The 20,937-nt window shown below is 38.4% G+C and overlaps 1 protein-coding gene across 1 annotated transcript; it reads right to left on the bottom strand.

The window, feature by feature from the left end:
* Nucleotides 1–263: 263 nt before the first annotated feature.
* Nucleotides 264–11,622, bottom strand: nptxra (neuronal pentraxin receptor a). Its single transcript, XM_030141945.1, has 5 exons — nt 10,598–11,622; nt 5,935–6,217; nt 5,319–5,560; nt 3,675–3,854; nt 264–760 (listed from the first exon to the last, which is right to left on the bottom strand). Exons 1-5 carry the CDS (start codon nt 11,306–11,308, stop codon nt 530–532), a joined length of 1,647 nt encoding a protein of 548 aa, XP_029997805.1. The 5' UTR covers nt 11,309–11,622; the 3' UTR covers nt 264–529.
* Between the last annotated feature and the right edge of the window lie 9,315 nt (nt 11,623–20,937).

Consider the following 20,937-nt stretch of genomic DNA (forward strand, 5'->3'; position numbering starts at 1 on the left):
ACTAATTAAAAAAGGACTGTTAATATTTACTGTATATTCACTGTACTTCACTTGGAAATACTAGTGATAGGAAGTCATATTTTTGTACATGCATAATAAATCAGGGTTCCAGTCTGGATAAATACCAACACAGTATTCGATAACTCACTGAATGTGTGACGAGTTGTTTCGGTGAAGTGCCGGTAAACCATTTAAGCTAGGTCCAAGATGGTGTGGTTATGTGGAAATAAATGTGGTCCATACTATAGCAAATCTCTTTTTTGGAAGAACAACCATCTGATATGGTTCTGCACCTCTTTGGTGAATCTATGGCTGCTAGAAGTAACTGAAAAGCCACTGCTCCTGATAAAAATAAAATTTTAAAGCCATATTTTGTTTGTCAGTCCAAGCCACACAGAGTAGGTTAAAAAATGTCGTACCATTAAGCTACAACTACTGGGCAGATGGAATCCTAGTTTCTTAAAGGGCTACTCATGCCCCCCCCATTCTTCTTCACCTTCCCCTCTCCTCCAAAGCCGCTGTTGATCGGTCACTGCGCGCTCCGGCTGTGTTTACTACAAGGCTCTCCCGGGTCCTTTGTGGCTCCGCCGTAAACTTGGATCTGGCTCTCAGTCCAAGGGGCCACACTGCCTTGGGTCACTTTGCCACAGCGGGCCAAGCTGGCCACCTGGCTGGGGGACAGGACCCGGTCCCAAACGCCCACCTGGGACAGCTCTCCAACCAAGGCCTGGGATGAGTCAAAACCTCCACCGGGGGAATCCTGCAGGGAGAGAAGCTCCTGTTAGATGTGTCACCAGGAGGAAGCTGGAGGGGAGCAGTGTGACAGAGGAGGATGACGATTTCAGAACACGCTTCTGTTCACACACAGAGGATCAGCTCAGGGAACTGAAGATGTGGAGCTGGATTAAATGGACAAACAGATGAAAGAGTATTTTTACATCCGCTTATTACCTCCGCCAGGAGGTATTGTGATCACTTTGCTTTGTGTGTTTGTTTCTTTGTGTGTTTGTTTGTTTGTTAGCAACTTTATGGGAAAACTATTTCAACCATCTTTACCAAATTGTACCCACAGATAGGCCTAGGTCCTGGGATGAACCCATTAAATTTTGGGCCAAGTAGGCCAAAGTTCAAGGTCACAGCAAGGTCATAAAATCTCAAATTTTCCTGTCTCTCATCACTGAGCAATTTTCAAAAATTCATAAAAAAATTCAAAACGACTCCGATTAGTGTCCAATTTGATCCACCCGTTGCTTATAACAACATCTTGTATCTGGCACAAAATTGTCCACACCCACTGTGGAATGTGGACTCTGTGGACATTTCAATTTAACTTTGAAAATCCCATTTACGACACATTTTTCATTATAACTGAACAAATATTGATTGGAATTTAATATAATTTGACATACACATGACTGGTACCAAGCTTCAACTTTTTCTGCTGTATGGAACAACCTTGAAACTGTTTAATTTAAAAACAAATAGTCGATCCACACATGCACACCGTTCGGGGTGCTTGGTAGAGGTTTGCGTTCTCTGAACACTTGTTACCTATTGTGATCACTTTGATTTGTGTGTTTGTTTGTTTGTTTGTTTGTTTGTTAGCAAGATAACTCAAAAAGTTATGGACAGATTTTCATGAAATTTTCAGGAAATATTGATACTGGCACAAGTAACAAATGATTAAATTTTGGTGGTGATCGGGGGGGGGCTGATCTGCCTCTTGGCTTAGGTCTGCGGTTGGTTTTTCAGGTTTAATAAGTGCACGAGTAGTTCTTTTGTATTTCCACTGAGAGAAACCTCTGACTAGTTTGTTTGATTTATGTTTACTTTTAGTCCTACTTTGACTTTTTGAGGGATTATGAGACTGAAAAGGGCAGGAAAGAAAGAATGGATAACAATACGATAAATGAAAGAAGTCACAGTTTATAAAAGGATTCATATTATGCAAAGCCTTTTTTTTTCATTGTATGTCATTAACCTTTAATGAAAACATCAATAAACAAAGTTATATTGTTGATAGTAGTTTTTAGACGTGTCCATGGTGCATCTCTGTGAGAAGTTCAATCTGTCTTTCAGTCCATTGGTCCTCATTACTCTGTCTTGGGACCAGCTCAACAAAATATTGCAAAATTAGGCACAAATTTTCATTTGGCCTCTGTGATGAAGTGAAAACATTTTAGTGGTCACAGGTCAAAGGTCACTGATTTGTAGTTTTACTGTGGCTTTTTCTGTCTAAAAACAGAGCTAAGCTAACTGTAATGTAAACTATCAGCTGATGGTGAAGATTATAAAAGTGTTATTTTGAACGATTGTCAAAATAAGAGTTTTAGGTTGAAGAAAAAAATTCACATGAGACTGAACATTTTACAAGTGTTGTGAATTAGTTTTGGTTTATTTTATTATCATTTTTTAGTTTAACATTTTTATTTTCATTTCAGCAAAATTAATTAATTTTCCACTGCTGGTTTTACTTGAGTTTCTTTAAAGCAGGGTATGACTTTCATCACTAAATTTTCCTCAGATTTGCAAAACCCAGCTGATAGCCTATACTTGTCACTAATCCATAGTCTTTCTGTGCTAATGCACCTAAATCACTTCCCTCACAGTGAACAATTTCAAAAATGACTCCATCACAAACAGTCCATTTGTTAACATTCCAAACCAACACTTTACTCGGGCTTTCAGAAATTTAGTCTCAAAGTGCATTGTGGGACTGGGAATTCCACATTGCAGCAGCAGCAACAAACATAGGAGACAAGCAATGAACCCGTGCCTCGCAAGTATACAAGGGTATGGCCGGGCCCTCACTGCTCACTCGCTCCTTACAGTATGTGTATAATAAACCTACACACTAACATATGCCAAAAATGCCATGAAACCGATGTCTTAGTATTGTTTTTCCACGATCACACACCCCGTATTATAGGATGACAATTGACTTACAGTGATTCCTTCCATTTCTTCTGTCCCGGTCACAGGCACAGGTTCATTGTTTGTCACTTATGTTTGTTGCTGCTGTGGCTGCGTGGAATTTCCATTCCCACAATGCACTTCACAGCTAAATTTCTGAAAAGGCCCGTGTGAAGTTTCGGTTTGGAATGTAAACATATAGGCTGTTTGTGATGGAGTCATCTTCGAAGTTGTTCACTGTGATAGAGGGGATTTAGGTGCATTAGCGCAGAAAGACTAATGGATTAGTGATAAGTAGAGTATCACTGGGGTTTTACAAATCTGAAGAAAAATTAGTGATGAAAGTCATACGCTGCTTTAACTATAATAACCCTGGTGCATATATGTCCCCTGGGCATCATTACCCTAAATTCTTATCATTATTTATCACACTTTTCTTTAACCCTCTACCTTTCTTTAACCTCCTCAACACTGGCAGTACACCACAAACTAAACAGAATATGTACATTCAGTGTGTCTACTTCTGCCTGTGACTCCCAAAGTCCTGCGTTTTTCTATTTACCATGTATTTACAACCCAAAGAATAGTCCACTGTAGTAAAAAGACCTAGAAGTGCTGTAGTCAGCAGTCTGAAGGCCACACAATGTTTGATTACCTCTAAAGTAAACTGCCAGCTTTACCCTCCTCTTAGCTGTCATAACTTGTTGGAATAATTCATTTAGTTTTCATTCAGTTTTTTCTTCATTCTTTTGGGCATTTACCTGCTCCTGCCCGAGTACAAGCACTCCTCCAGGTCTGATGTGATGCCCTGCTGCCAGTGAATGGCCCTCTCCCCTCAGCTTCCCCCCCTGGAAGGCCTGCCAGGCCCCTCCCTTCTGGCTCCAGCTCACACAGATGTGCTGCCAGCTGCCTCGAGAGAGGTTCAGAGGCAGCTGCGCCACCTAGGATTGGGTAATGAGCAGATAAGATAAATGGAGTAACACTTTGCACCCTGGGGAGGAAAGCCACACGGCAGCAATTCAGCCATTTACACCCATAGGCCCACACACACACACACACACACACACACACACACACACACCTACACACACACGCGCACACACACACACACACACACACACACACGAAGTATGTAATATTATATGTAATATAAGGCTGTAAGGAGAGGAAGCTGTGGTGGATCAAGGAGTCACAGATGTGACTTGCATCTAAAAATCTGTGGTTCAATTCTCTGGTGAAATTTCTTATTTTGTTTTTGGAAATGAAAGCACAGGTAAAAACAGCCTCTATTATTATAAACATTATTCAGGGGGTTCATGGGCTTCATGGGGTTTTCCACCCTGTAACTAACATCAACTTAAGAAAAATAAGATATTTGTGTTGTATGTAAGTGGACACTGCAGCTACATGCATGTATTCTCATCATCCAGACCATTAGCATGTCTTTTCTCTTCGGGTGTGTAAAATTAACTTAGGTGTTATACATGAAATTCCCATAGACACTCTGCTTCCTCCAAGGACACACAACTTTTCCTCCAGGCATCTATTACCATAATGACTTTGCTGAATTATATAATGCGCCACTGCAAGGCACAACACACAATGTAAGGCTGCCAAGGTGGCTCCTTAGTTTGTCATTTACTCATGTGCATGAGGCTATTTAGCTTGTCAGCCAAACTGGCTATATCATTTGATGTGTTCTACTTATTTGTATGCTAATACAATGTAATATTCTTCCACTGCAGACTGATCAAGACCAGGGATTGTCATCTAGAGTACAACTGTTAAAAATTCAAGTCAGTCAGTAAGCCTTGTCTAACACAGTACTGGAAATCTTGAAATGATGAAAGAAAGAGAAAACTTCGTGACTGCATAGGGACCCAGATTTGTGCCGCAGAATGTAGGATGTAGTCATCATAGTGTAAAATAAAAACAGCGTCCTGAGTTTCAAACTTTAAATATTCAATGGCTAATTTAAATGTTAGTTAGACAGGTATGTTAGCAGAATTTATCTCAAAATATGAAAAATAAATTGGAATAGACAAAGGCTTTAGAGGTAATCTAGAGTTGTTGTTTTTTTGTTTTTTTTCCAGAAATAATACATGCTTATAATGAATATCTCTGCTTCCTCATATTTTATTGCTGTAGTGCAATATACTTAAAATAAAATCAATTTTACAAATATTCACAGTCACAGCCTTATTATTATACACAATATAATATAAAATGAACTAGACCTAATATATGAATCATTTCTAAGTGACACCTATAGGCCTTAATGTGCTTTAACCTTTAATGTCCATGGACTGGTCAAGTGAGTGCAGAGACTGTATATGATGTACAGTATATAGAACTATATGACCTGCCTCTCTAGATTGCCTTGCAGCTATAGATTGATACAGTACCTTGTCATTGACCAGCAGCTCTGCAGCAGAATGCAGGCCTTGCAGCAGCACCACTTCATTTGGTTGCTCGGGAACGGCGTAGGACAGGGGCGTTCCGATGCCTCTTTCCGCTGGCCGCAGCCACAGACAGATGGTGAAGGCGTGGAGCTTCGGGATGGGATGGTTTACAACAGCGTACATGTAGTTTGTCCTCTTTGGAAAGGACAGTCTGTAGCCTTCAGGGAAAGAATGACCAGAGATCCCTAGAAAAAAAACATAAAGAGTCAACAAAACATCTGACCAGCAGATTAAATGGACTCACTGTTTTCTCTACACTTGCATGCATTTCACAGTCTATCTGATCTTTTCTTTTTAAATTACATAAGTTTTACATAATTTATTCATCAAAAAACTCATATCTTGATTTAATTAAGGGAATACAAAATGTCTGGGGTAATTTTAAAGTCAGTTTTCTTCATAACAAATTACTTTTCATCATTGATTTCCCTTTGCCCTCCAACTTTGAACTGTTTTGTATACCTCCTTAATTTTTTAATTCTATCTCAACATAAACATTTAATTCAATACGCACTCACTCAGACACAATCTATGAGCTTTTCTAAACTCTTAATACTACCTTCCTCCAGTCCTGAGATGCGGTGGTGTAGCTTATTGATGCCCCGGTCAATTTCCTGCCTGTGCTTCTCTGTTTCCAGCCTCAGGGCTTTTCTCTCTTTCTCCAGCAGCTCCATCTTCTTCTCCAGCTCCCCTTCCACATCCTCCAACCTCCAGGGTCTGTCTGCACCAGCTCTGTGCCCAGGATCAGCCAACCTTTCTGGGCCACCAGTCATCCTTACTTCCTCCGATGCTCCAGAGGTACTGCTGTCCGTCTGGTTGTGAGGAAATGGCCCGATGTCGGACTGCAGAGGGAGGAACACGGTGGAGGAAAACTGCGTCAGAAACTATGGACAGTGTTTTGTCACTGTACAGAATGCAGTGTGATATTTTATGGGTTTATTCACTCATCTACTGTCTTTACTTTTTCAGCCTCGGACCATGGAATTCATTTTTGTCTCATTAGGACCCAAGTGTGTAAAAATGCATCTTTAATTCCAATAATTTCTACACTGTTACTGACCGAGAAGCTTTAAAATAAAGCCTTAAAGTTGTAATACTGCTGATGGCCGGTGACCAAAAAGCCTTGTCTCACAGACTTCCGTAACTTACCCTCCAAAAATACCAAGTTAACCATTTTTTTTCCAGGACTCCTATTTTGTTTATTTTGACTCTCTAATGCAAGGGTGTCAAACATACGGCCCATGGACCAATCTGGTCCATGGTCCAATCTTCCCTGTGGAGTGAATTTGTGAAATGCCAAAATTACACTAAAGATATTAACTGTCAGTGATGTCAAAATCATTTTAGTTCAGGGACCATGTACAGACCAATATGAGCTCAAGTGGATCAGACAAGTAAAATAATAGAAATAATAATTTAGAAATAATGACAATTCTGACAAATAATGACAAATTTTTCTTTGTTTTAGTGCAGAAAAAGTAAAATTATATTCTGCAAATGTTTACATCTACAAACCATCCTTTAAAATGTGATTAACATGAACATCCATGAATAAGATGAAATGTATTAAGAAAAATAAATGCAGTTTTAACAATATTATGTCTGTTACTAAATGTTTTATGTCTTTGTAGATCCACTGTGAGTTGTAATGCACATGTGTAAATGATAAACTGAAGCATAATGTGGTTAAAAATATACTTATCATTCCTACAGAAATTTCAGATTTTTCATCTTATTTAATTTTTTTAAAGGATAGTTTGTAGATAGAAACATTTTCAAAATGTAGTTTTACTTTTTTCACTGTTGATATTTTACTGGTCCAGCCCACTTGAGATCATATTGGTCTGTGTGTTCCCCCTTAAACTAAAATGAGTTTGACACCCCTGCTCTAATGAGAGGTCCAGATTCAAAATGATCCTCCATTACTCACATCTCAGGCGTCTTGACATGTCTGTTTGACAGCACCTGCAGAGTTTGACTTTTAGACTTTCGTTTTGTTTACTGAAGTATAATTTTTCTTTACAGACAGCTGCACTGTAGTTGTGGTTAATAGGTTTCCCAAACAAGACCTAATGACTTGTTATGCAGTGCTTGATGAAGTCAGAAAGTTTGGGTTTAGCGTTAACTCACCCATGATCCCTGACTGCTCCGACTCCCTACGTTCTGCCCATTTTGTCCAAATACAGTCACTTCAATTTCCAAAAAGACAACAATAGCTAAATAACAAACTACTGAACTCAAAATGTCAGTTCAGAAACCAACGGGTGATGTCACGGTTCCTTTGTCTAATATGTCACTGACTGTTCCACTGTCAAAATAATGTGTCTGAAACTCTTCTTTTTCCAGTTCTTTACATCATTAGTTTTTGTTGCTACCTCTTTTACATCCTTTTCATATTGCTGCATAATTTTCACCCTGTTGGATCCTTTACAATATTTCTCTCTTGTTAAATCTTTTACCTTTCCATAATTTTCAGCTTGTTTCATCTTTTACATCTTGTCTGTCTCTTGTTTAGTCTTTTAAGTGTTTTGTTGTTTTGGTTTTGTTACATCTCCTGGCTCTCCTCTTCATTTCACAGAGGTCTACATTTGCATACTCTTCCTGAGAATTCTCATCTACTGTTTTAAGTTGGAACATGAACTCATGTCATATTATTGTTATGCATTTTACTCAGACAATGACTACTCAGTAAAAACTGTTTTAAAGCTGTAGACTGATTGTGTATCACAGCTGTTCTTTGAAAGGAATGTGTGTTAACAAAAGCACAGCATGCTCTTCAAACCAATCCTGAAACCCACTTTAACAAATACAATTTTTGATCAGAATAAAACTTCATTAAGCTGAGGCATCACATGTCCTAAGGGAACTTCTTTTCTTTTTTTTCAATTACGTATAACACAACAAATAATTGAAAGTCAGAGAGGCTGCTGAGAGAACTCAATATTTCAGTCAACGACAAATTGCCTGACTCCGCTGCATAATAGATCACCGAATAAAATACCCAAACCACAGAGGGAGTAACATGGGGAATACAGACTCTGCAGGATTCATCTAGTATATCATCCAGTATATCCACCAAAGATATCCACAACTAATATACACCAAAACCACAGGGGAATCTGTGCAATAAAAAATAAAAAATACATATACATTGTGTTCTTGAACAGTAAATGGTGTGCAACGTGCACTCTGCTCCCTCATAGTGCATGGGAAGTTAACTTCTACAACAGCGAGGGGATTAAACATCATAGCTTTGATAGAAAAGCCCAGAAGCTTTGAGAAACTAGCGTTTGTTTAAATATTGAATCAGAAAATAACAATGAAGGGACAGCATTTGGACAATTTCCTCTTGTTCTTCTGTTGAAAGCCTTTTGTGTGTGTTTTGCAGATGTAAAATGTTTTATTTACAACACATTTAAACAGTGGCTGGTGTTTCTTCTAAATCAGAAATAAAAGTAATAAGTACCAAAAACTCAGGAATGCTCTGGTGAGTCTTGGCATGTGACTATTCTCAAAATTATTTGACAGTTCTGTTACTAAGCCTGGGGTTAGGCTCCGAGGCAGGCATTTACATGTGAGGATGTCAAACGTTTCTAGAGAGAAAACAATATCAAATTGGCAAGTTCTTCTGTTGCATTAAAGCAAAATACACAATGTGCACAATATAAACCGACTGTAGTGTAGGTGTTGTAACGGCATCACTTATGTGGAAATCATTCATTGTAAATGTCTGTACTTTTTGCAGAGATCTGGCAATAAAACTAAATGATTCTTACATCTGTGTGTTTTTTTTATGCAAATACTTGGCGCAGTTGAATAGAATCTGGTCTATTTATATCTCATTCTAAGATGGTATTTAATGTTTTCTTCAATATTTTCACTCATGTTCATGTTTTATGTATTTGTTTGCTGAAGAAGCCAACAAAAACTGTAAGAAAGCTCCTATTTGTTGTCTAAAAGGAACCTGAAAGATGACAACACAAAGTACCTAATGCCTTTTTCCACTTAAAAAAAAAAGTGGGAAAAAAGTCGGTAAACAATTGCCGCATTTTGTTTGTTCTGAATGCAGGCACAATCAGCAAAAACTGAGCAGACCACATGCAAGAATAATATGATCGTAAGTTCTCAACACAGTTATTTTGACCTGACTATTCCCAGGTGTGTCTTTTCTTGCATACTCACCTGTTTACAGGATGGGAGAAAAATGCCACACTATGAATCTAAAGTAGGCCACATACCTATACTGGTCATGAAAATGTGACTTGGGTGGTTGAAAAAACACACTGAAACAAAATAAATCCAGGTGATGCGTGACACTGTATTACTGTTGTACATGACAAGACACTCGTTTGACCACAGTATCTTATCACTTCAGAGCAGAAAAGCGCACTGAGGCGTTGCTTTTACTCTGGGAAAAATCCTCAAAGACATGACCCATACAAACATGTCCTACATAAACTATGAGAGTGAGGAGCACCATACTGCAGAGAAGTCTGTGCTTTCAACAAATATAGTCAACTCATAAATTATGCATGGTATTTCTTGAGCCAAAAATGAGGTTATACATCATCGGATTTCTGGTCAGATAAGAGCGTGTTTTACGTTACTCTACTATATTTTCCTCTCCACCTCCACCTCCTCCTTCTCCCTCTGCTGTTTTTTCCTCCCCCCTCCTTATCTTCATCCATGTCTCTGTCCATTCCCTCCATTTGGTTTGCATCTCTCTTCACTTGTGCCTTTCTGCTCTACCTTTTCTTTTGCTTATGGTCATAAATCACAACATGATGACACTATTAGCAGTTTGCATTCATATATTCTGAATTTCAGTCACATGATACCTTTTGTATAAGAGTTGCAGTCCTTGAAAAGGGCATCTTTTCTTTTGCTTCTATTCTTTACTGGTGATAAGCTTCATGAGAATCTCTTGCAGCATATATGCCAACATCTAAAGCCTTTTGGAAAGCTCACCTGTTCTTATTTAATGTTGAATTGTACAGAAATCTAAAAGCAGCAAACCAAACAAACCAAAAGCTGTAACAATAACTGGTGGCATTTCAATGTATAGGCTAAATATTCAAAGCAGATAGTATGATATTGTGGGGGATCCTCCTGTATTCCTTCAGAGCCCTGCCATGTGGGACCACAGGCTTCTCCCAGGGATTAATTACTTCCTGCAGAGGATGATTTATGTGCAGGGCTGATGTTTTTCACACTCTACCTACCTCCAGCTTCTCTATGCGATCTTTGAGCTGAGTGATAGCCTGCTCCAGTTCATCCACAGCCCTGACGGTGAGATAGTGGGCATTGTCCGACGTCGAATCTGGACTGTCCCGCACCATGATTCGGTCCAGGTGCGACTCCTCGGCCGCGCTTTTGCCCCCCCACAGACCCGCAGCGCTCCCGCGTCTGTGCGCGCTGCTGCGGCCGTTCAGCCCCTTCTCACACTCGGACAGTTTCCCCGTCAGTTCTCTGATGGTCCTCTGGTCGGTCAGTATTTGGTCCTTCTGCTGCAGAACTGTCTGCCGGAGCTCGTCGGCGGTGGTACGAAGGTAGCCCCAGTCTTCACCCGCGTAAAGCGAAGGGTCATCCGCTTGTTGCTGAAAGTTTTTTGGGTTGCACTCCCCGGCGGGGATCGGCGTACAGATGAGCCGACTGACGGTCGGGTCATGCCCGGTCAGTCCAGTGACCCCGTCCAACCCCCCGAACCCGATGTTAAAGGTAGGCGCCTCGGAGTCGGGTGTTTCAGAACCATGGAGAGCGCCCAGAGACCCCGCACGGGCCACAGAGCCTCCGGCGGCGGGAGTCTGCGCGGCGGTGTCCGGATACAGCGAATGGTTGTCGGTCGCTGGTTGTTGTTGAGCCGCGGCAGCCCTGGAGGATCCGGTGTGGACGGCGGCGATGATGCAGATAACCGCTCCGATGAAGGCCACCATCCCGGCGGCCAGAATAATAACAATGAACTTCAGGGTGGCGGCGGGGGCTGTCAATGATTAGAAAAATCTAATGATATCTCTAAGGTTCGGGAAGAAACTTCAAGCTCCAAAAACATCAAAAAAGATCACAGACTATTTTCTTCCCTATAAATGCAGATAAAGACCCCTCACTTTTGCTTTTTCCCACAAGAACAAACGACCCGCACCATAATTGAGTGATCATGGAGTCAACACAGAACATCAGAAGGAGCCAGTCTGTGTTACACCTCCTCCTCCTCCTCCTCCTGTTCAGCGCGCATGTCCTCGGTATTCAAGCAAATCCAGCCTGTTAATACTGAGGCGGAATGAGTGGGAGAGAGAGAGAGAGAGGGAGAGGGAGAGAGAAAGAGAGGGAGAGAGTGAGGGAGATGAACTTAGATGGGAACACACGTCTGCTTCGTGCAGTATGAAACCAGTCCTTTTGTACATTCTGTCCTCCTCCTGCAGCCCACAGCTAACTTTTCCTCCACTGTGGCTGTCACTGTGAATAGTGAATGGAGGTTCACACTATCAAACATCTTTTGAAGGAGTATCATATCAGATTTCCAATCCTGCTGATGCTGCTCCACCAGATGCATACTTACAGTGTACAGCCTCAGAGAAAAACATCTTTATTTTATGGGTTTTCATTGAATATGCAGTTCCAAGCTGCATTGATCCTGCTTGCTTATCAATATTGATTAAATAAGGAAATGTGATTTTTCTCCCTTTGGCTTAATATTTTCTGGCACATTACATGCATACTTGGCCGTAAGTCAGCCTCAAGGCTCCCTGTGGATCAGTTCTACAGCTGCAGTCATGACAGAATGATGGCCCGAGTGGGACCTGTTATTAGTGACATTCATTTATGCATGCTTGTCAGGGGGAGCAATATTATATGTTAATATCAGGGTGTTGCATAACTATGAGTACACACATTAGAAATGGAATAAGCATGTATTAGAGAGACACAGGGAGAGAATGAAAAAAAAAAAAAACCCTCACACATATACAGAGAAAAAAACAAGATAAGTGTGAGAAAATCCTCGGCATGTGAGAGATCCAGCTCTTGTTTGTATAGAATTAGTATTTGATGCGCATTTTCACACAAGTACACTGTGGGCTTTACATGTAGACAGCTCTATGTCACAGAAACTAAAGGCGTTAAGGTGTGTGATTAAGGTGTGTGAGGGAAAATGTGTGGAATATTCAACATGTCTGCAGCAGAAAAATAACTCATCTTCCCAGTCGTATAGAGAATAGCATGTTCTTTCATTTCAGAGAGAATAATACAAGTAGTAATGTGGTTAATATTCTTCTCCCTGAACTGGTCCTAATAATTGTAGTGATAAACAGCAGGCCTGGACATGAATGCACATGGGGAGTAAAATATGAGTTTAACATATAAGATGTATTACTAACAGGCTTCAGGGTTTTTGGTATAAAATGACACAGTCCATTTTTTAGTCTGATGAGATTTTTTATTACATAAAGGACACAAGTGCATTAAAAAGGCAAGTCTGGGTGAAGCTTTCTGGACTTTGCGGCCCAGTTAATGATCAAAACACGCTGCTGATGTATGAAGCCCATAAAGGTCTTTGTAAGAGAGTCTGTGGGCAGTAAGTCTGAGCTCCATTTATTATCTAAGTCTCCCTCGACCTTTATATTTTTGCACAACAATCGTCTTTAGAGGTTTTAATGTTCTGTTTGGGAATATTTCATTTTATTATTGCTGATTTTCCACTGGATTTTGTCCATAATCTGAGTTATGGACTTGATCAGAGTTGCTCTATATTTGGAAAAAGCTGAACATATTGCTTTTCATAATAATAAAAAAAGATATATGTATTTTTTATTATTATTTTTTTATCACATGCATAGAAAAACACAAATAAAATGAAATAAAATAAATACTTTTGTCTGTAGATGTCAGTTTAAGCTTATTTTTTCCTGTTTGCAGATACTGGTGCTCAGCTGTGGAGATTACCATTTTCATTCTACTTTAACTGAATGCAAATAAAAGGATGTTAATGCATAATTTTGAGCTTTCCACTCTCTTTTCTCTCTCTCTGTTTCACATATCCTCCTTTATATCTGGCTATGCTGATCTAGCTATTGTTTCTCACCTAACAGGAGAATGAACACCTGAAATACTGAACCAAATATAATATTATTCTGTATGACAGAGAGAACAGATCATTTCTGTGTGTTATGAAGTTCTTCAAAATTCTAGTCATGTCTCAGGTTAGTTTATGGTGCCATCTAGTGTACAAGAAGCTCTACTCTGCGTCTCATTTGTGTGTTTGCATCTGTCAGAGTTTATGATTTATAAATGATTAACTTAGAAAACCAAATGCTTTACAATTTCCTTCTTCACTTTCTCTGTCAACATGCATTCACAAAAGGAATACATCACCATCCAGATGGCACCTGCACCTTTCTGCTGTGAGTTCATGAGGAGTTCACTTACTCTGACATGCCAGGGAAAAAAAAAAAAAAAAAGAAAGAAAAATCTTCAGCTCCAGCTTGATATTAATAAATCCATCAGCGATGTAGAGCACTGCTTAGAAACAGAGGTGATGTGTGTTGGGCAAACTGCCAGAATATGATGGCTTAAGTAAGAAAAAAAATCTATACCTTTCTCACTGCTCATATTATTTACTGTAATACGCCAGCACAGTCTCTCTGGATTTCTGTAGGAAACATATAGTTGACTGAAAAATAAACATGTGTCATATCATTTTTCTATTTCATCCCTCACGACTTTTTGCTTTGCACATTAGGATTTTTATATTAACCCATAAAGACCCAGTGGTACAGTTCCGAAATAGTTTTTTCTCTCTATTCAACTTTTCTTAAGTAATTTATCACCATTTACTATAATATTATCCCCTGCATTTTGCATTTTTTCAGTGGAAATCAGGTATTTTTAAAATATTTAATTCATCTTTGATCATGTAGATGTTCATAAAAGCTTAGATTTAAGTTGAGGGTTATTATATCAGAACAGAAAACTGAAGGAAAGATGACTTTTTCAATGAAGTTATCAATAACTGAACATAAAAACAAGCATCTCCATTCACTTTCATTTATCAGACTCCTTGGGTTTTACTCATGAATCAATGTTGTAGAAGATGACGGTGTTTCCACGGTAACTACAGAGCCTCTGAACACCCAAATGGGTCATATCTGATGACCATGAAAAGATGATAAGAACTTAAGCTTTGAAAATGTAATCATGTATACAAATGTGTGTCTGTTGTTTAAGGTTATCCATAATTCTGCTGCTCCTCCCTTGAAAAGGTTTATTTCTTTGAGTTCTGGAAAAACATCTTGAGCTACTCGATCAACAGCACACAGCGAGTGCAGGATTCCGAGATACAAAACAGCATTGGCAAATTCAGCGTTTTCATGTGTGGCCATGCGACAGTGGAATACATTACCAACGGAACTACTAACAATTGCTAACTATCACACATTCTCCCGCATAGTGAAAAAACTGCTACTCTCAAACCAAACCTGCACTGTAAAAAAATCTGTAATTTAACAGAGGTTTCACCATTTTACAGATTTTTCCTGTATTTTTAAGATGCAGGAAAAGATCAATGAAATTACAAAAAGAGACTGTGATTTTACACGTCAAATGTAAAATAACATGAATAAACTGTAACTGTGGATAGCCAAAAAATTAGCGTTTTTTAAAAAAATTTTTTTTTTTTCACAGAAAAATACAGTTAAAATACATTTGCAAATGTATTGTAATTTCACAAATATTTTTTTTCTATTCATGAGATTAAACTGTTAATTTAAAGTTTAATACTGTGGAAAAAAAAAAAATAAATAAAACGTGATTAAGAGTATTTGTTCTGTAAGTTTAACAAGACTTGTTTGTTAATAGACAGATATCTTGTGTAATTACGGGAGGTTTCACAATAAAAATGTTGAATAAATGTATTTATTTTTGTGAACGTATAACAAGTAAAAGCACTGATAAACCGTCAAAATACAGTTTTTATCAGTGGATTGTACAACTTAGTTTCACTGAAAATTATATATATATATATATATATATATATATATATATATATATGTGTGTGTGTGTGTGTGTGTGTGTGTGTGTGTATTCTCATAGGTAATTTAATTGTTTTAATACTTGTAAATATTCTTCATTAAACATTAAAAAGTCCCCCCCCAAAAATGCAAAATCTCATGTAAAGTTAGGGCAAAAAACTGTATTTTAATTATGGAAAATTACCGTATTTTTATGAGATGGTTATTTTCCGTTATTTAACAGTATTTTTTTTGGCACCCCTGCTGCCGGAATATTACCGTTTTTTCACTTTTTTTTTTTTTTTTTTTTTTTTTTTTCCACAGTGTGTAGCCATAATGTAATGTAATGTAAACATGCTCAGAGTGTGTGTGACTTACTGCAGTGGGACATAAGAGTGAATGGTTGGATGTGAATGAATATTTTATATAGATGGATGCATTTTTTTTAACTGTTTTTTAATGTTTTAGTTTTTATGAATGTCTGTTTTTTTAATGATAATATCAGTCTGCCCAGGGACTACAGGTGGAAATTAGCACCAGTGCTAGAACCTGGTACACTACATCTCCTTTTCAAAGTTAATGTATATGATGCATTGTCCCTGTCTAAATAAATAAAAAAATGAAAATGAAATGACAAACTGCATTTTACACCAATGTATCAATAGGTTTAGTTTTTCAGAAGTTTGAGGATTAAAAGTGATTAAAGTATCCGGATTGTGGGAGTGCATCACATATGGCTGAGTTTTTCATTAACCAATAAGTAACATGGAATTTTGATGACATTCCAGTATGACATGGTATTAAACTGACTCAAACTTTTTAACATTTATGTCAATTCCACATTTTTTTGTACAGAAAATATGCACAATTATGAGCCTGTGTCAGATTCAGGAGCTGACTCAGTGGCTCTCCATACTTGGAAGACACACTTTCCACCAAATACAGAATTCTGCCAGTAGGTTTTCCCTTTTTCTTGTCACACACTCAAATACACATAATTAGGTCGACAATCTGGACATTTCACATTTCAGATTTTATGATCCTCCTTTTGGTGAAAACCCAGAAGAGCTGAGATAGAAGTGATGTGTCAGCATGAACTACAAACCCCATTTCCAGAAAAGATGGAAGATTTTGTCATATATAATAAACTAAGATTTGTGACTTGTTAATTTGTTTGTATCTTCATTCAACTAATAAAAATGAAAAGAAAATATTCTCATTGTTGTTAATAAAAAATCAGATGTTATATCAAAACAGAGTAAACTGAAAGAAATAATACTTTATCTGCAAAATATCTGATTAATTCCATATGAAAACAAGTATCTACAACCACTATCATTGGTCACACCTGCTGAACAGATGAAAAACTGCATTTTACCTGAATTATCAAAGTTATTTAACATTTTGGATCTGTAGATGCTTTTGGGTCTCAGAGGGTTAATGGAGGTGCACACACACACATATGAGTACAGCAGGGAAATGCATGTGATCTTCATTTTTAAACAGTTCTTTATTTTTAATCAAATTCACAACAGCCACATGCACAAAGGTCCAGATGACAAGGACCTTAGTGCATGTGGCTATGCCACTGGCCAACACTGCATTTTAATCAATTTATTGATTTGTTATTACTGGGATAGGCATTTATTTTATACAACTGAAGCACTACAGATCATTTGGTTAGATAATTCTTTATCTCGTTATTTTGTCATGTATTTTTCTTAGAAACATTCACAGCCATTTTAAGGCTCCCTTAGTAGCTCTTTGAGGACCCCGAGTGGGCCACGGCCCCCTGTTGAGAAACGCTGCTCTAAATAAAAGCTGGAACATTTGACATCTGTAAATTATTTGGGAACTGAGGACACTAGTCAATGTACTCATGATATCTTTGCCCATTATTACTGTTTACAAGACTTGCGCTGTTCAACAGTTTATAATTTATACATTGTCTGGTTCTCGTCTTTCTAATGTCCATACATTTACAGTAGGAGACAGTTGTAGAGTATGGACAGGATAGTCCAGCACCAGCACTCTGTGACTATTAAGACACACTGCTGGAAATGCTGCAGAATGATGCATTGTCCTGTTTAAATAACCACGGACAAAGATATTGACTTTGTGGCAGCATGGTTGAAGTTTTCCATAACCATAGGATATAAAAGTAGGCCCAACCTAAAACAACAAAACCAATAAAATAAGAAATACATATCAAATCTGGTCTAGAGGGAACACAAACTTAAAACAAACAAAATAATAAGCTTAATAGCTTTGATTAATTGTGCACTATGTTCCTATGTGTTACTGTGGTGCACCAAAGCCATGGATTTCAGCCACGGACAGATCGTCTCCCAGTCTTTATTACAGCTGCATTTCCTTTTCTTGGTTCTAATACGGCTGGGTGTTTCCTCCCCTTCCTCCACATTTCGCTGTTTTGTATACCGGTAGTTTGTTTTATTCCCTGTCACAGTTTGATTGACATAATCACACAGTCCACCCCACCCCCTGCATCCTGATGACAGCGCTCACTCTCCCTGCTCTGTCAACACAGTCAACTGACAAATGCCAGATTATAAAACACTCATTTCAAAACTGTAGCCTGACTGTTAATAACAATGTGGGACAGCATCTAAATTTGCAGGACGTGTGAAAAATAATAAAAATGCAGGACTATCCCGAACAAAGTGGCACATCTGGTTATCCTAACACCGATGCAACCCCAGACCATCACAGATGCTGCTTTTGCAATTTTTGCTAATAATGGTATGGATGGTTTGTTTCATCTGCATGAATCTGATGCCTGTTTCCCCCCAAAAAAGAGCTGGAACATCAACTCATCTTACCACAGCAAACATTTCTACTGCCTTCCAGTCCATCTGAGATGAGCTCAGGCCCAGAGACAACAGTTTTCTAAAGTGTCATGACCTAGCTCATAGCCATAACAAAACAATCAACCACAACATGTACGGTTAACCAAAATTTATCATAAGTGATAAAAGAAAGCCAAAATAATCCAACCAAAAGACAAGAACCAAAACTGAAACCATACCTGACCAGATGACAAACAACTGAAAACACAAAGGAACAGAAGGTCTGGGCTGTGCAGCAGCACAGCCCAAAATGAGCAGGGAAGAGAAAGAGGCTGAATGCCTCTCAGGCTTTACAGCCACAGCCCAGGTGATAGCAGGAGACAGAGCGCCTGCAGACCCTAGAAATAGAGCATCTAGAAAAGAAAGTAAGAAACAGAAAGGCTGGGCCGTGACAAAAGTCCTCTGGAGCTCATGTGTCTATATTCACAATGGAAGTCTGACAGTTTTAAATGCTACGCTGTCTTAGGGTCAAAGGTCACACTGATTTAACAGCAGTTTCCACCCTTGACCTTTATACACTGGGATTTCCCTGAACCCTCTGAACCTTTTCACCAAAAGATCACAATTGTTTACAATCTTGCTCAGAGAAAAATTCTTTTTCAAGCTAATTGAAAATAATTTGTTACACAGACTGAGCCTTTGTTAGATATTCTGCTGATACTGATCCTCTCATCTACCATTTCACTTGTTAATTGTACAACACTTACAGTTACACTTACAGAACAGTGTTACCTATTCTATCAATCAGGTGTTAAAAACATAACTGAAATCCACAAAATATAAGTTGGTCAGTGGAAAAATTATTTTATTATTAAATATTATATATTTCCTATGTTTTCGTCAATTGTTACATGCTTGATTAAAAAATGCTCCTCAAGTTTGTCCTTTTTTGTTACTTCATGTATCTTGCTTCATTTTCGTCATATCTGTATTGCGTTACTATAACACAAGGGGGCTTCAAAATGGAAAAAGGGCATTTGGATTTTGTTGAAGTTATAATATTTATTTTTCAGTATATGCTCCATCTAGGTCAATACACTTCTACATGCGTTGATACCAGCCTTTAATTCCATCTGTGTAAAACTGAAGCCCATGCGATTTAAACCATGTCACAGCTATGTTCTTTTTCCATGAATTTTTCTAAGCCCCCTCATATTAAGCATGACTATCCTTCAACCCATTAACCCCTAACATGTCTGTGGTGAGCATTCTGAATGTATGATTTATTTTAAATATTCATAATAATTCAACTGTTTGCTCAATAAAAAAAATTCAAAACTTGCTGATAGAATAGACCTTAGTTGTTCTCAGTGGTGTAGTCCAGGGTATACGGCGGTATGCGAAGTACACCTACTTATACCCACTTCTAAATCCCCCTGATGATCACCATTCAGTCTTATCTGAGCCAATTACCCATGTTTTCCCCTAGGATTGTGAAGCCATGACCCGCCCTACTCTGCCTCTAATTGGCTAGTATTTGGTACCTTCACTAATTAGATTGGTTAACTTTAGGCATGAGGACTGATGAGCCAATCAGAGGCAGAGTAGGGCAGGTCATGTCAAGGAAAATATTGCTAATTTAGCTCCAGAGCTAGGGCTCTGCTTAGCGCTGGCTACCTCTGGAACCTGATTGGACATCTCAGGTGCCAGTTCCACCCCAGTTGATTGACAAGTCACTGCACGTCTTGTTGAAAGATGTACGATGATTGGAAATGCAAACAAGAAAGGCAGAAAAAACGTCTACTTTGAGCCTACTTTCATGGAATACATAATTCTGAGGTAAGTTTTAAGGTGGTTTCAGAATGAGTCACTGTTTTAAACTACTGACCAGATGACTGCACATTTAGAGAAGAGATTTTGTTGCCAATAGTTAAACTATGTGAGTAAGCTAATGCTATGAAAGGCTAATGTTATCCTCTGTTTGCTTCGTGTTGAATCCATTTCCATTCATGCAGCTGCTTCTGTGACCAGTAAAACCGACTAATTGCTCCTGATCAAGTCATAGTAATTTTATAATAGTGAGCAAATACTACTGATGAATGTTTGGGTAAACTAAATAGAGTAGTCTTGCATGTCAGTGTTTGTAAAATGGCGTTTTTCTGGACAACTTAAAAAGAAAGAGGGGGGGGGCAGGCAAAAATTGAGAGTATACCCACTTCTCCAGGGACCACTACACCACTGGTCACTCTGTAGACATCTGAGCATGCTCAGTGCACACCACGCTGCCGATGATATGGGGGGCAAAACACAGAGCAATGAGTGAGACTGACTCACAATAACAATAGATGGTTTGGGCTTGTGTCCTTTTTTTTTGTTTTGTTTTTACTATTGTTTGCAGTGTTGGTGTGGTTTTCCTTTATTTATTTATTTATTTTTTTAATTAATTGATTTATTTATTTTTTTTCCACTGTGTTTTTACTGAGTTTTGTCTGTGTAACTGCTTTTTGGAGTTCAACCGGGTGCCAAAAAGCAAATGGACTGATTTAGAAAAAAAAAAAAAAAACAGTTCACAGTTCATGTTCAACATAAATTTCTTGTTGATGTACATTCTGAGTGCCTTACTTAGTAAAAATCTGTAAAACTTCAATTCCACTCTGTCTTTTTCTGTTATTCCATCCTGTTTTGACCCTAAAACACACAGTAAAACAAAACCACTGAAGAAAAGGAATATAAGCACATATATGTGCTTATATT

This window comes from Sphaeramia orbicularis, chromosome 8 (genome assembly GCF_902148855.1).
Source record: "Sphaeramia orbicularis chromosome 8, fSphaOr1.1, whole genome shotgun sequence".
Classification (NCBI taxonomy): domain Eukaryota; kingdom Metazoa; phylum Chordata; class Actinopteri; order Kurtiformes; family Apogonidae; genus Sphaeramia; species Sphaeramia orbicularis.

Bases quoted from the DNA above. Each gene is read 5' to 3' on its own strand.
- nptxra (XM_030141945.1), bottom strand. From the start codon at position 11,308: ATGGTGGCCTTCATCGGAGCGGTTATCTGCATCATCGCCGCCGTCCAC. The intron at 3,855-5,318 runs GTACTGTATCAA...ACCCAATCCTAG, and splicing joins AGCTGCTGGTCAATGACAAG to GTGGCGCAGCTGCCTCTGAA. The intron at 761-3,674 runs GTAAATGCCCAA...CTCTCCCTGCAG, and splicing joins TTGTACTCGGGCAGGAGCAG to GATTCCCCCGGTGGAGGTTT.